Source organism: Camelus bactrianus, chromosome 6, assembly GCF_048773025.1.
Source record: "Camelus bactrianus isolate YW-2024 breed Bactrian camel chromosome 6, ASM4877302v1, whole genome shotgun sequence".
Classification (NCBI taxonomy): domain Eukaryota; kingdom Metazoa; phylum Chordata; class Mammalia; order Artiodactyla; family Camelidae; genus Camelus; species Camelus bactrianus.
This window is the reverse complement of record NC_133544.1, coordinates 13940340-13954877: the sequence shown is the minus strand read 5'-3', so window position 1 is coordinate 13954877 and position 14538 is coordinate 13940340. Positions and strand designations below refer to the sequence as shown.

The 14538-nt window shown below is 35.2% G+C and overlaps 1 protein-coding gene across 1 annotated transcript in view; it reads right to left on the bottom strand.

Annotated features, from left to right (window-relative positions):
• Positions 1 to 14538, bottom strand: part of EML5 (EMAP like 5) — a 131876-nt gene that overhangs the window by 12126 nt on the left and 105212 nt on the right. The window contains exons 28-32 of the mRNA XM_074365169.1: positions 13711 to 13789; positions 12439 to 12568; positions 10184 to 10282; positions 9198 to 9218; positions 624 to 797 (exon numbers count right to left, since the gene is read on the bottom strand). Coding sequence (XP_074221270.1) covers positions 624 to 797; positions 9198 to 9218; positions 10184 to 10282; positions 12439 to 12568; positions 13711 to 13789 — 503 coding nt within the window. The remainder of the gene's footprint in view (positions 1 to 623; positions 798 to 9197; positions 9219 to 10183; positions 10283 to 12438; positions 12569 to 13710; positions 13790 to 14538) is intronic.

Below are 14538 nucleotides of genomic sequence, written 5' to 3'. Positions count from 1 at the left end.
ATGCTTATAAAAAGAGAGGGCATGTCCCTTGCACTGCTTCCTAGAAATCACACGATATACAATTCCTAGTACAGGGTCCTTTTTACATATTTTTGTAAGTGATGTGTGTGTATTTACGGAGAGCTTCATTATCACTTAAAGGGCATTTTACATTTTAGAAACTATATCTTATTACTTTTCTTTGTAGCTCTATTAATTTCACTTTTTATAATAGCTATGTAACTGAAAAGTTTTGTCCGGAGTGTGTTAAAGTAATAGTACCCTACTGATCTTCCATGATCACTTACAATATACTTCATTTCCATTCTGGATTAAGATTCTCCATAACCAACCAAATACTAATTAGCAAAGACACTTACATGCATAGTTTCTTACTGAAAGGAAAGAGCTGTCAATCATTTACAGTATTAATAACTTTCATTAATTTATGTTTCATGTTTGCAATTTCACTAGGTTTTCAAAGTGGACTACACCTACAATAACACCATCTGTGTAAGTGTATTATTGTACAGGGCTGTAGTGAATCATGGTTTCAATCACCAAGTTAAGGCAAATATCAAAGAGAGAATTCATATCACCCCAATATTCTTATTTTTAAAAATCACAAAGAAAAAAAATCCTACCTTCCTGCCATCTCCAAATGGTAATAGTATGTTCTGAGTCTAGTCCCACAGACAGCAAGAGTTTACCAGTAGCACTGAAACTGACTGAACACACTCCCTTTGAATGGTAGCATCTCAGTATAGACAAGGTCTGCTTGTTCATTGCATCCCAGATGTGGATAGAAGGAGCTGTAGCTAAAACAAGATAAAATCCACAAGGTGTAACACACCTATTACAAATGCTTCCATTTCTAAGGATGATGCATATGTGTCTCTGACGCATGGAAAAACACGTACCAAAGAAAGACTGTGTACTTCATAAAAAGTAGCTCAGAACTAACACTAAAAAGACAGAAAGAAAAGGGAAGAGAAAGGAAAGGGAGAAAATTACAGACTACTTCTCCAGGATATAGTCCAAATTGCACTTTTGAGAAAATGGCATTTATAGACAATCAGACAAGCAAATTAGGCGATCACAACTTTAAACAACTTTTCCAAAAAATGTATGTTTTAGACACACATTAAATCTTTATATAATTATGTGGAGAAATATGCAATCATCACACACCAATAAAATGCCAGGGTATATTATAAATACTTATGTTATATGAAGAAGAGATGAAAAGTGAACCCAAATTGAGAAAGGCCAAAAGGTAGGAAACCACCTGAATAGATCTCAAAAGAAATTTTCACCTGGACAGACATACATCGGGTAAAAAGCTAAGTTCATATCACTTTATAAGACAATTTAAAAAAAAAAAACCCAAACTGCTAATCTTTTAAACAAATTTTATTTGTTGTTTGTTCATCTTGTGTAGCCCCTTTCTACTACTTAAAAAGTTTTCCCCATTCTCTGCATTTTCTAGGTCTAAAAACCATAGCTTTGTACTGTTGTTTTTTCAAGACGTGCATCTGACAAAAATGAATAGATAAGTCAATTCAGCAGCTAATTCAGTTGCAGAACGTAAGTACTTATAGTAAAATAATCAAAATACTAAAGAGTATTTACTACAAATTATTAATCTGCTATAAATACTGCAAAAATAGAGAAATATTAAATAAAGACAAACTGCCTTAAAATCATTTGATGCAGAAAGAAATTTTGGTCTCTAAATATTCTGGTAAATTTAGGCTACATTGTACACCATCTATAATTTATAGTACAATGATAAATTAAATCTGATAGTTCTTCAAACAAAGTAGTTACAATATATTAACCCAGGGAATTAAATTGAGTATCATTAAGTAAAAACTGTTCAAAGATTTATGCAACTGTAAAAAAAAAATCAAAACTAAATGGAAATAGACATAAAAGTTTACCATATAATAAACAGAGTATTTACGTCTGAAAAATTGACCACAATAATTTAAGTACTGTACTAAAATTAAAATATTCCTCATTCAATAAAAGTCAAAGGATATGAGGGACTAGTAAAATTAATTCAATAAGGAATGTTAGGTGGTTTAAGTTTAAAATGTAAATATACACTGGTACATCATTCTATAATTTTTTTGCCAGAGATGAATATTATATAGGTCTTCTGTAATACAGAAACATTTTTATAAATGTACAAAAAGCACCTCTGGGCAACCCATGAACTATATTCGTCTAAATGTGACATAGATAATGGATTTTCAAGAAACATCACTCAGTTATTTCTGCCTCCAAATTTAGTATGCCACAAATTACAAAGAATTACATTTATCTAAAATTTAAATAGCAACTAATTTTAAGTTAATTGAGTTACTGAGCTTTTCAAACTTCTGTAAAAAATGAGACAGTAAGAAGCTCATACTAGGAATTTATGTCTTAAAACATACAGGTATGACTATGTTATGAGAGTGTTACACATTTAGACTGTTCTAAATTTACATAAGTAACAACATTTAAGATTTAAATTACTGGAAATTCTCAAGGCCTAATTTACTAAAGAAAGATTAAATTATGTTCATTATGTATATTTTATTTCTCCTGTAATTTGAAAATGGTCATTCGTGATGCTAGAGTAATGCAGATACTACTCTTACGTCTCCCCTTCCTGTGGGCCAGCAGACAGGCGTGCCTCTCGTGGGCCAGGCACGCTACCTGGGACATCTCGTACTTTCTAATCCCTATTTCTGGGCAGCTATGTTTTCCTATGAACTCAGGCTCAGAGAAGTTAAGTGACTTGTCACAGGTCACACACAACTCAGAGCTGGCAGAGTTCAATACGTAGGTTCCATTCTTGCTCTTTCCACACCAAGCTGTCTCTGGAAAATCAATTCCACCAACTTTTTATAACCATTCTTGACTTTTAGTCTCCAGTATAGAGATGCCATAAGGGTCTCTTAAAATTACTAAGTGGATCTCATAAGAACAGAAGTTCTAAAGGACATTCTTTCTCATTCTCTAGTTTGCCTTTGATGCAGCATAGTTAAAACTGTATTTAAAAACAAAATTTTAATACGGACTGTATTCTGCCCTTTAGTTTCTGCAGTGGACAACTCTTTGCAGTACACCCAGCATCCATTCCCTCTTTCCTTTCTAACAAAGCTCTGATTTTATTCAGGAATCCACTCCTCCCTCAGGCAGTGCAAGTGACTCAGGGGAAAGACACTGTGCACTCAGCTGATTAGTCTGAGCCCATTGTGATAATACTTCCTCACTCCCCCACCCCTAACATCAGTGATTCAGTTCAGTAACCCAGATTCAAGCCAATCAGCACACGGTATCCCCCAATGTCTTCTTAGTACAGGGTCTGGCTCATGTCTTAAAATGACTCAATCAGGCTAAAAAGGAGGCACGTTTAGGTCATGGTTTTGAAAGAGGTTTTTATCCTCTTTCCCACTTGATGGAAAAGAAGGAAGCATATAACTCCAACTGCTACTGGCAGTCCTTTTATAACACAAGTACAGCCAGCCTTATGGGTGAAGCCAGTGCTGTGGATGGCAGAGCGGAAGAGATGGGAAGCACTTGACTCAGCAAACTCAGACCACCCTCCTCTTCACTCCTGTGTGATAATACATTTCCTTACCTTCTGTTATTAGGGGGCACACAGAGGACCACTAAAGCCATCTAATGCACAGCTGCCTACTGGGACAAACAGTAACCAAGAGCAGGGGGTCAAAACGTCTTAAGGATCAAAATGTCAAATTCTTACCTCCTGACACAGTGTCTTAGGTGGGCTGAAAAGACCTTTGTCAGCGACAAAGGATGTTCCCTTAGTGTCTACTCAAAACACACCTATTGTATTGAAAAGGTGATTATACCATATCTTTTCTAATACATGTATTTACTCTCTCACCATCTAAAGTGACAATTTCAAAATGTTTCCCCCACCTACTTCACCACCTCCTTACTCTCAGCTGATGAAATAAAAGCCATCAAGAGAGGAGCTTCCTTATTTTCCTGCCTCCAAACCTACCAGTTTTCTTGCATTTGAACCCACACTCCCTTCATTTCTTATGACTGTAAATCATTTCTCCCTGCCCAGCTATTTCTTCCCAAGTATTCCACTATTTCATTTAGCCAGTTGCTCAAGCAAAAAATTAAGTTAGTCTTGATTCCTCACTTTCCATCAAGCCACCACATCCAATTCATCAGAAGGAACTCTGGATTTATCACCAAAACATATTCCATTATTTGTCTAGTTCTCTGCATTTTCATTTCCACCACCCTAGTTTAAAATGTCTTTTGCTTGGACTACTATGATAGCCTCCTAACTTTCCTAGGGGTTCTTTCCCCTCTATATTTTTCAATAGCACAGAGAGTGATTTCCTGAAAGTATAAATTAGATTACATCACTCCCTTGCTTGAAACTCTCCAATGATTGGGGGAGGGTAGAGCTCAGTGGTAAAGCGCATGGTTAGCATGCACGAGGTCCTGGGTTCAATCCCCAGTCCCTCCATTAAACATAAATAAATAAACTTAATTACCTCCCCTCACTAAAAACAAAACAAAAAAACCTCTCCAATGATGGACTGTGCACTTAGCATGTATCCAAACTCCTCTCCATGATGTGCAAAGCCCTATGTGACTGATCTTACCCCTCTCTACATTCATCTCAGAGGCCTTACTCCAGTCACACTGACCTTCCTGTTTCTTGATTGATCTTTAGTGTCTTCACAGGAAAGAGTTAATATAAACAGACCTGAGGTTATTATCATTAGAAGCGCCTACTTGCTAGTGTGTAAAAACTTAACTTTTGAAATTTTCCCTATTTTGATAAGGCTGTTTTCTCTACCCGGGGCACTGAATACCTGCTTTCTTCTGGGAGTATGCTATTTCAGTAGTTAGGGCTTTGTGCCTATGTAACCAGCCCCCAATAAAAGCCCTGGACTCTGAGTCTTAAGTGGGCTTCCCTGGGCAGAAACACCGCATGTGTGCTGATGCCCCCGGCTGCTGGTAGAAGCAGCAGGTTCTGTGTGACCCCTGGAGGAGTGTGCTGGGAGAGACACAGAAAACCTGTGCCTGGGTCCTCTAGACTCTACTTTATGTGTATTCCCCCTGCTGATCACTTTTATAAGCCACAGTCCTAACTATCTCTGGGGCCTGTGATTCCTCCTAGTGAATCACTGAATGTGTGGGAGGTCTTGGGCTCCCAAACCAGGCCTCAGCCTGGAGCCCCCAGATCACCCTTCAGCTATCATTGTTTTATATCATTCCTGGCCTAGCTAAATGTTATCAGCTCTGAAAACACAAGTACTGTGCTTATTGCCATCACTCTGTTTGTTGTTTTTATCACATTTGTCACCATCTTAGATCACATTATTTTAAAAAGTTTACTTATTTATTTTTATTGCCTGTCTCCCTCTAGGCAGGAGTCAGCAAACTTTTACTATAAAGGGTCAGATAAGAGACAAAAATTGAAGATATTATGCAGGTACTAGTATAATAAAAGAAAATAAATTTCAACAAAATTTTTGATGAAATTCACTGAGTGAAAATTTTTATAATATAGATCTACTAATGATAGTGAAATTCTTTTTTAGGGATAATAATTCAATTAAGTGGGGTTCAAAGTCAGAGTTCTTTATTATCAAAATCAATTGCAAATGTTCATCTGTTAATGATAATCTGTAATAGTTTGAGGCATTTCAACTCTGAAAATGTCTCACATAGATAGGTACTGTCAAACACAAATATCAATCCAAAAGTATATGATTTTAACTGAGCATACTAATCACTTGGAAGGCATTGAGAAAATTCTATTAGAGTTTTGTCTTGATATCTGCTTTCTAGCATGCATTACACTGCAAAACAGTAACTTTAAATTGAATGTTAGGTGGAAGTTCCTCAATTGTACAGTTAAACAGATTTTGAAATATGGAAATTTTCTTTACACTTGCATCAAGATCTAAAAAATGCTGCTGGAACTCTAATTTGAGCCCAGAAAATGTATTTGCTGCAAATTTGTGTGGGAATGGGAATCTCGCTTGTCTTAACTTTTGATACCATGAGAAATAGATAATGCTGTTTGATGTTACTTGTAATTCAAACATTAGTTGCCATCAAATGACTTTCCTGCAGTAAAAGTTTCATATATAAGCAATGTAATTATAATTTCAGGTTGTAATTGTAATGTCCCTGTAATTTCAGGTTGAATCATTAAGCAACATTATCAAGTCTGCAGCAAAAACTAACTTCCAAAGCCATTCAGTTTTCCATAATAGAGATTTAAGGCAGTTCTTCTCATTCAGAAAAATTTCAGTCCTGGCTCTGAGCTCCAAAAAAATGTTACCACCACTAAACCACTGAATCACTGTGGGGTAGGGCAAGTCAGGACATTCACCTTCTATTTCTAACATAAAGTAAAGGAACTGATGATGGTTAAGTCTATGAGAACAAACAAAATTAACTGTTGATTCTCAATAACAAAATCCTGCTGTTCAATTACACATGATAGATTGAAAGTTTTTCCACAAACCACCTGCTGATGAATAACACAATGAATAACCATAAGCTTCAAATGTCTTAAATTTTTACAAGCTTTGTAAATTTAACCAAACCTTTTCTGCTCTAGCTCCACACATATTTTACTACCATCAATTGCAATACATCTTAGCAGATTCTACTTCAGGTTGTACTGAATTAATGCTTTCTTAACTTACTTGAAAATACTATCTTTTGTAACTGTTCCATGGAGACCATTCATAGAAACAAATTCTTCAGTCACTTAAAAATCAGCACTGATTCCTCAAATAAACAACTGGCAACATTTGTTGCCCATCAAGAGCCAAGGGAAACTATTCAAAATCATCTGCCCTTTTTTTTTTTGTCTTTGTTTTTAATGACGGTTGATATTGTTCCCGATGTCCTCAATTCTTTTAGTGACAGTTTTTGCGAAAAAGTTAATAGTCTTAAATAAGTTTATTTTCTCTGGACACATGCTTGCTGCAATCAAACACGATTCAATTAGCTCACAGTCATAAATAGCTTTTCTTGACTGGCTAATAAATAAGTAATTCATAACCTTAAGTTGTAGCCTCATTTTATTTTTACTTTTGGGAAGAAATTCTGTTATAATAATATATTCTTTTTAAAATTTTCCATTTTTTCTGATATTTGCTTTCCTGTGAACTGGGAATATTGTGATAAAGTTTACTGTGAAAATACTGACATATATTGTATTCTTGCAGCCCAGCTACAGTATCATTGCATAATAAACACAATGTTTTACCATCTAATTTGATAACAATGTAATTCACACTTCACTGGGCCTTTGGAGTTTGACATTCAAAGTCTACTTTCCTTCTCCTTGCCTTGTTTTGACATGATAGATATACACTGGTTAAAAAACAAAAAACTGGCAGCAATGTGGATGGACCCAGAGAATATTATACTTAGTGAAATAAGTCAGACAAAAAGAAAGACAAATACTGTATGATATCACCTATATGTAGAATCTAAAAAACAATACAAATGAATGTATATGCAATTTAGAAACAGGCTCAGAGATACAGAAAACAAACTAGTGGTTACCTAGGGGGAGAGGCACAAGGGGCAAATTAGGGGTATGGGATTAAGAGATACTAACTACTATGTATGAAATAGATAAGTGACAAGGATATGCTGTACAGCACAGGGAATTACAGCCATTATTTTGTAATAACTTTTAGTGGAGTATTATCTGTTAAAAAAAAGAATCACAATGCTGTATATATGAAACTATGTAATGCTATACAACAACTACACTTCAGAAAAATGTAGAAAAGCAATATGCATAGCACTCAAAACCTGTCAAGCTATAAAACAGAATCACTGCAATTTGTAGTGTGCCAAGCAGCAGTGCAAAGCAATGAGAATGTTATAAACAATCTCTGTTGAAACTACTCAGCTCTGCCGTTGTAGCACAAAAGCTACTCAGTTAATATGTAACTGACTGAGTGTGGTTGCATCCAATAAAACTTTATCTATGGATACTGAAATCCGAAGTTCATATACTTTTCATGCTTGGTGAAATTTTACTCATCTTTTGATATTTTCCAACTATTTAAACTAGTAAAAACTATACTTCGTCATGAGCTGTACAAAAACAGGTGTTGGGCCAGATTCGGCCCAAGGGTTGTAGTTTGCTAACCTCTACTGCTGAGTGTAATTCAAGAGAGCAAGAACCTTGCCTGTTGTGCTGGATAAATTTGTAGCTGAACAGTCAAATCACAGAATCATGCCTTACCCTAGAGGATGGGAGGGAAATGGATAAAAGTCACTGAGAAATGTTTTCTTATCAAACAGCTAATTCTTTTTTCTAAAAACTGAAGTATAGTTGGCTTACAATGGTGTGTTAATTTCTGGTATACAGCACAGTGATTCAGTTATACATATATATATTCCTTTTCATATTCTTTTTCATTATAGGCTATTACAAGGCATTGAATATAGTTCCCTGTGCTATATAGTAGGACCTTGCTGTCTATTTTATATATAGTAGTTAGTATCTGCGAATCCTGAGCTCCCAATTTATCCCTCCACACCCACTTTCCCCCTTGATAACCATAACTTTGTTTTCTATGTTTGTAAGTCTGTCAAACTGATAATTTGTCCTATACTACGTAAGCTGAAAATGAGTTGAAAAAGCCTAGTTGTTATAATATCTAAAAACAACAGACATGTATTGTTTATCAGTTTTTTAAATTCACAAAGCCATGGTCAAAATCAATACTAGAAAGTTATTTTCAAATCTTTGAATGCTCTGTTGATCTAATATGTGTAATAATTAAGATGGTTACATGAAATAATAAAATTTTAAAACATCTTATTTTTATGCAATCAAAAATTGACTCACATTTAAGACCAAGTTTTAATCCCACCTTTACTCTTACCAGCTATATGATACTGGCAAGTTAATATCTCCTATAAAGAAGTCTTGTGACGACTAAATAGATAATATAAGTAAAGTGCTTCCAACAGTGCTTGGCACACTAAAAAGGTCAAAATATATTAGTTTTTCAAAAAAACTTATTATTGCAGATTTGACTCAGTACCATGACATTAAACTAATGTATTCTTAATGAAAAAAAAATCAAAATAGGTTGAAGTATATTATTACTCTATAAAAATTTGCACTATCGTGACTTAAAAATATGACTAAAACAGAAAATGATTAATTTCCTTACCTGACATGTCTGCTGAATCACCTACAATGAAAAAGTAGCAGAAAAAGTTACCCATGAATAACATAAATACTGTAAGAAAAATTTGTAAAAACTATATTATCATAAAATAATAATTTTAAATAATTTAACTGTCATATACAAAATTAATTTTATTATGTAAAGCTGAGTATACTGTAAGTGAAGCCACTAACATATGTTGTACACCTGAAACTAACATAATATTATGTTAATTACATCTCAATTTAAAAAAGGAAAGAAGTGGAGAAGAGAGTGAAATTTCTTGAAAGATTAACTTGTGACCATGACATTTCTTCAAAAGAGAAAACTACAGCACTAATATGTTAAACAAAGTTGCTCAACAAAGAGAGAAAAAGTAGTCGTCATAGTGATCACTGACTGTAGAGATGTCCATCCTCTCATCATTTTGCTTGTGGAGTTAGGGCCTTCGTTTAAGTTTTCTATAGAGTTGAAAGAAGACAGCGAGATAGGGGATTTCAAAAACAGTTGGCAAATTCGGTGAATGCCAAAGAGAAGGGCAGAAAGGCTTCACTACTGTGGACAGACTTCCCTTCTCTCTTCTTCCTGGCTTAATGCCTGCTGCGGCAGGTGCTCTGCCTCTGTCAGTCTAGTTACTTCTCAGTTCCTCTTATTTATCCTTTCCTCCTAAAATTCTTCTTTTCTTCTTGACACACTATTAAATTAAAAGTTTCTGGTGACTAGAAATGTCTGCTAAAAGACTAAAGTCAACTATGTCAACCATCATAAAACAACTTACTCTTAATTCGGAACCGTCTGAACCAACTCAGATAACCAAAGTGAGAGAAAGGTACCTGGAGGCTAATAATCTGGTAAAACTGGGTGTGTGCTTTATGTACAAATGCATTTCGAACAATATCCGAATATACTTTAGTTTTTTCCCTAGCATACTGAGTTAATTTGAGCAAGACAATTACTTAAAACTTTCTTTTTAAAATACAGAAACATACCTACTTGGCCAGTTGCCACTATGTTGATAAATTTGGGGTGCTGATTTACAGTGAGGCACAGAATATCATCATTATGTTCCTGATAAAAACTCTGAGTCCCTATAAAAAGAGAATTTGAGAATTGAATTCGAAAACTTAAGGTAAAATAGTCAAACGTACTTATTCAGAGTAATAAACTGCTCTGTTTAACTTACTTGCTTATTTAACACCCATTTTTTGAGCACTTAATAAATACATTCATCCTAAGGATGGCAAAATGACTGAGAAATCTTTAAAGTAACAGAACCCTGAAAGGCATAAACCATGTAATACAAGGTTGAAGACATAAAATGCCACAAGAGAATTAAAGATCAAAATGCTATGGGAGTTCGTAGCAGAAATAATTCTCATGAGCAGATGGCACTCCTGGACCAACATGACAGATTCTGTAAACATGAAGGTGGGTGGGGAAGGGCATTCCAGGGAGAGGAATACTTTAAACAAAGGTACAAAAGCAGGAAAGTATTAGGTATGCATATAAATGGCTCATTTGGCTGAAGTGCAGGTTAACAAAGAAGAAGAGTGAGAAATACGGCTGGGAAGGCAAATCGGAACCAGAATTACAGAGGATTTTGGAAATCAGCCTGTTACTAAATTTCATATTTATTCTGTAGTCAGTAGGGAGGTACCAAATAATTCTGATCAAAGAAGTAATGTGATTCATCTAGTAGTAGTGACAGTGAAGACATCTTAGCAGACTATGACCATGAAGGAGGTAATAAAGGTAGGCTTGTCCAAGTCAAGCAAAGAGGTGGGCAGTGAGGTCAGGACTGTAGATTGGGTCCAGATTATATAGAGGACAGTCAACAATAGGTCCTCCAAAAAGCAAAGCCAAACAAAAAAATTTAATAATGACATTTAACATATCTAACATATAGATATGTTAAAGTAACATATCTTTACTTAAAAACCTCTTGAAGTGAAATGTGCTTCATATTTTCCAGGTCTGAGAGTTCAGTTAAAGGAACTAACAAGCAATTATATGTGCTGTTGGCTAAGTGAGTATATCTGCCAATAGAGCAAGACTTCTCAGACTGTAAACATAGCAGTGTATCCCCAAAATGGTGAGAGGCCAAAAAATCAGAACTGGAGCAGGTGCCTAGTCTTTCCTCTGCCCCTCTCAACACACCCCATCATTAGAAAGGCAGCTAATTAAAAATCAGAAAATTACAAGCATAAACATGAACGTGTATTTACACATTCATCCTATGTAGCTTCTCTTTTCTTATTCTTCTCTATTCCTTTGAAGGATATGTGAAGCCTCAATTAAAGAGGATTTTCTCTCTAAGAAGTTTTTTTTTTTTTAATGACCTAAACTATTAAATGGAAAATTGCCACTGATTTGTGTAATCTTGGTGAACTTTTTCTTTAGGAAATGAAAACAGAAATATCATATATAATGATTAATACTGACCAGGATTGTGTGTGGAGGGGTGGGGATTACAACTCACATAATTCACTCCACCTGTTCAGAATGAGGCTACCAGAGGAAAAAGTCAGAAATATTTGGACTAGGTAATCCCTGTTTTTACATACAACTTCCAGAATTTGTGAAGTTTACCACTATATGTACAAAAACAGAATTCAAAATTAATACTGAGTATTACTAGTAGGATTATCACATCATTGGTCATCAAATGATGCTAAGAGAATTTTATTTGCCTTTCAATAATATAACTGGTTAAATAAATATCAAGAAATGTTTTCTCATATTCTTGAATCTACCAAGGTATCATCAGTCAAGCCACAGGCAAGCAGCTTTCTTAGCTAACTTTCTTGGCTTTCCAAGGCCTCAGTAAGAACACCGCTACCCCCCACCCCCAACCCCCAGCAATCACTCACCCAACATGCTACTTTCAATTACTAACTATCAAAGACAACCATCCAAACCATCCACTTTTCATGTTTAGGTTATGGAGAAATAGAATAAAGTTACAAATGGTTTCCCTATAAAACATGGTTTCAACATACAGTAATCCTTCACTTCTAACAGGCACCTATGAGCACTTTGCATTACAAAATCCTTTTCTGCTGTTACACTCTCTTAAGACTTAAAATTTTTTACTTGAAATATTACTAAAAAGTTCTACAATATGAAATATTTATTCTGGATTCATGCATTTTTATCTATATTTTTAACAATGAATTTTAAGATGCTAAATAAAGATTCCTAAATTAAAAAAAAAAATGAGGAATGGAGAATCAGGGTTTCCTACCTGTAGCAACATTGTGCAGAATTCCAACAGATGCAGTGTGATAAATTATATCATCACCATCATTTAAATAGTGAACATTATTTCTACAGTCTCTGCCTCGATAGCCAAAAACAAGCTCCAAAACAAGGTCCTATAACAATGACAAAACCATTATACAGTTCTTCATGTGTAAATGTTCATTATTTTGCTGTATACAGTACTGGTGTCTTCAGTCGAAATGGAGGATGCATTTTTGATGTTTTGCAAACTTCAGATACAAAATTAAAGTAGACATACCTCTCTATATAATGTGTTTTGGGCAGCTGAAACACATGTTTCATAGTTTTCTATATAAAGTTATAAAAATGAAAAGGGAATCACAAGGTCATCTGATTCCAAGAATTTCAGTTCTTTAGATTTCATGTGTTAAACATTGAGATACCTCTTGGGCTCAAAAGGAGAATATATTGATTTGTGTTAATTGTTAGTAAAAATATCTGATCTGCATATATAACTCAGGATAAACTATGTCCAAGTGATGTACTTTTAAGGATCCAAACAGTACATCAGTATTGGTGCACAAAACTAAGCACGCTATCTGATAACTCATGCTGAAGTTCTAGCAGGCAATTCTGCTATTCAAAGTGTCCGTTTTCACTGATTCTGTGAGGCTGAGTAGGAGAGGACATACAACAATCACTCTTCCACAGCTTTATGCCTTGTTTTTGACCTCATTTAGCACAGTCTGCTTGTTGCTGCTGATACTGGGATTATGAAATGCCTGAGAGAACTTCCCTTTTTTGTTCAATTATTAGTGGAAGATTTCTTTGCTTAGAAGCAGAGCCTCCATTGAACCCTACAGTGAATACACCGCATGGGGTAAAAGTTCCTGACTTGGTGTAAATATTAAATCTTTAACTTACAAGTTCAAACCACTAAGTATAAGATGCTGCCAAAGGTGCCTATGCTTCTATAACCACAGATCATTCCATACATTTACATTTAGAAGTTCTCTGAGATACACAGTTCAATTCAGGGTATTATTCAAGGAAAACTAAAAAAAAAAAAAAAGACTAATTAAAAAAAAAGGAACAGAGGATATCAATCCAAGACTCACACTTGACAGTTAAGCAACCACAACCAATTTTCACGACCAAATGAAAAAGAGTATTCAATGCATTTAATTTCATAAAAAATAATGACAAGATTTGGGTGTTTTACAAAAAGGAAACAAAATAAACCCTGGATACCTTTTAAAGTACAAGTTAACACCAGGGAGTGGGTTTTCCTCACCTCTATGGGTCTCTTTTTCTTGCCGACATTGTTGGTCTGAAGTTTCTCTGGCTGTGGTGGGGCCCTGCTCACGGGAGGCCTGAAACAGGGAAGTGAGAAAGAGGAAAGGAACCCATCACTGGGTGCCTTCTCTGAGCTTCTCCCACCCGGCTTCCAGAGAGAGATGTCTGACACATTTCACAAAAATGAACCCAATCTGTGTTTCTCACTAGACTCTGCCTTCTATATCTTGATTATCTTCTAAAGCAGGAAGGTGGAAAGAAAATGTTAGACCTTCTATTCATTTTTCTTTTAATTTCTTTGCTGTATGTTTCATAAATGTAACTAACAGCACAAGAACAGACTGATTACAAAAATATACAAATGTTAGTTTTACACACTCAAAACCTTCTCAGTGGGGTGCATTATCAACAAAGCCTGGATTATTGCTCTAAAGTAGCTATCACAGTATCTTGCACACGGCAGGTATTCAATACATTCTTCTAGAACTGAATTTTGAAAACATGTCTCTAAACTTTCTATACTGTTGGCAACATAAATCATGTATGAGTTCAAATTTGTACTCATGACCTGCTCTTCTGTGCCTTTTCTCTTCTCTTCCTCCTGAAGTCCTCAGTATGGTTATCACATCACCATCAGTTTGTCAAAGCAAGACATTTTGCAGTTACAAAGCGTTGTAAACCATACAACACTCTGTAAAAGGTTATTTATTACTGTTGCCTCTAACTCCTTCTCTTCCCTTATTCTCACTATTACATATTTATCCACTTTACCTACATAGTAGCTATCAAACCTAGCCCTCTCCTTCTCTGTTTCCACCACTAGTTC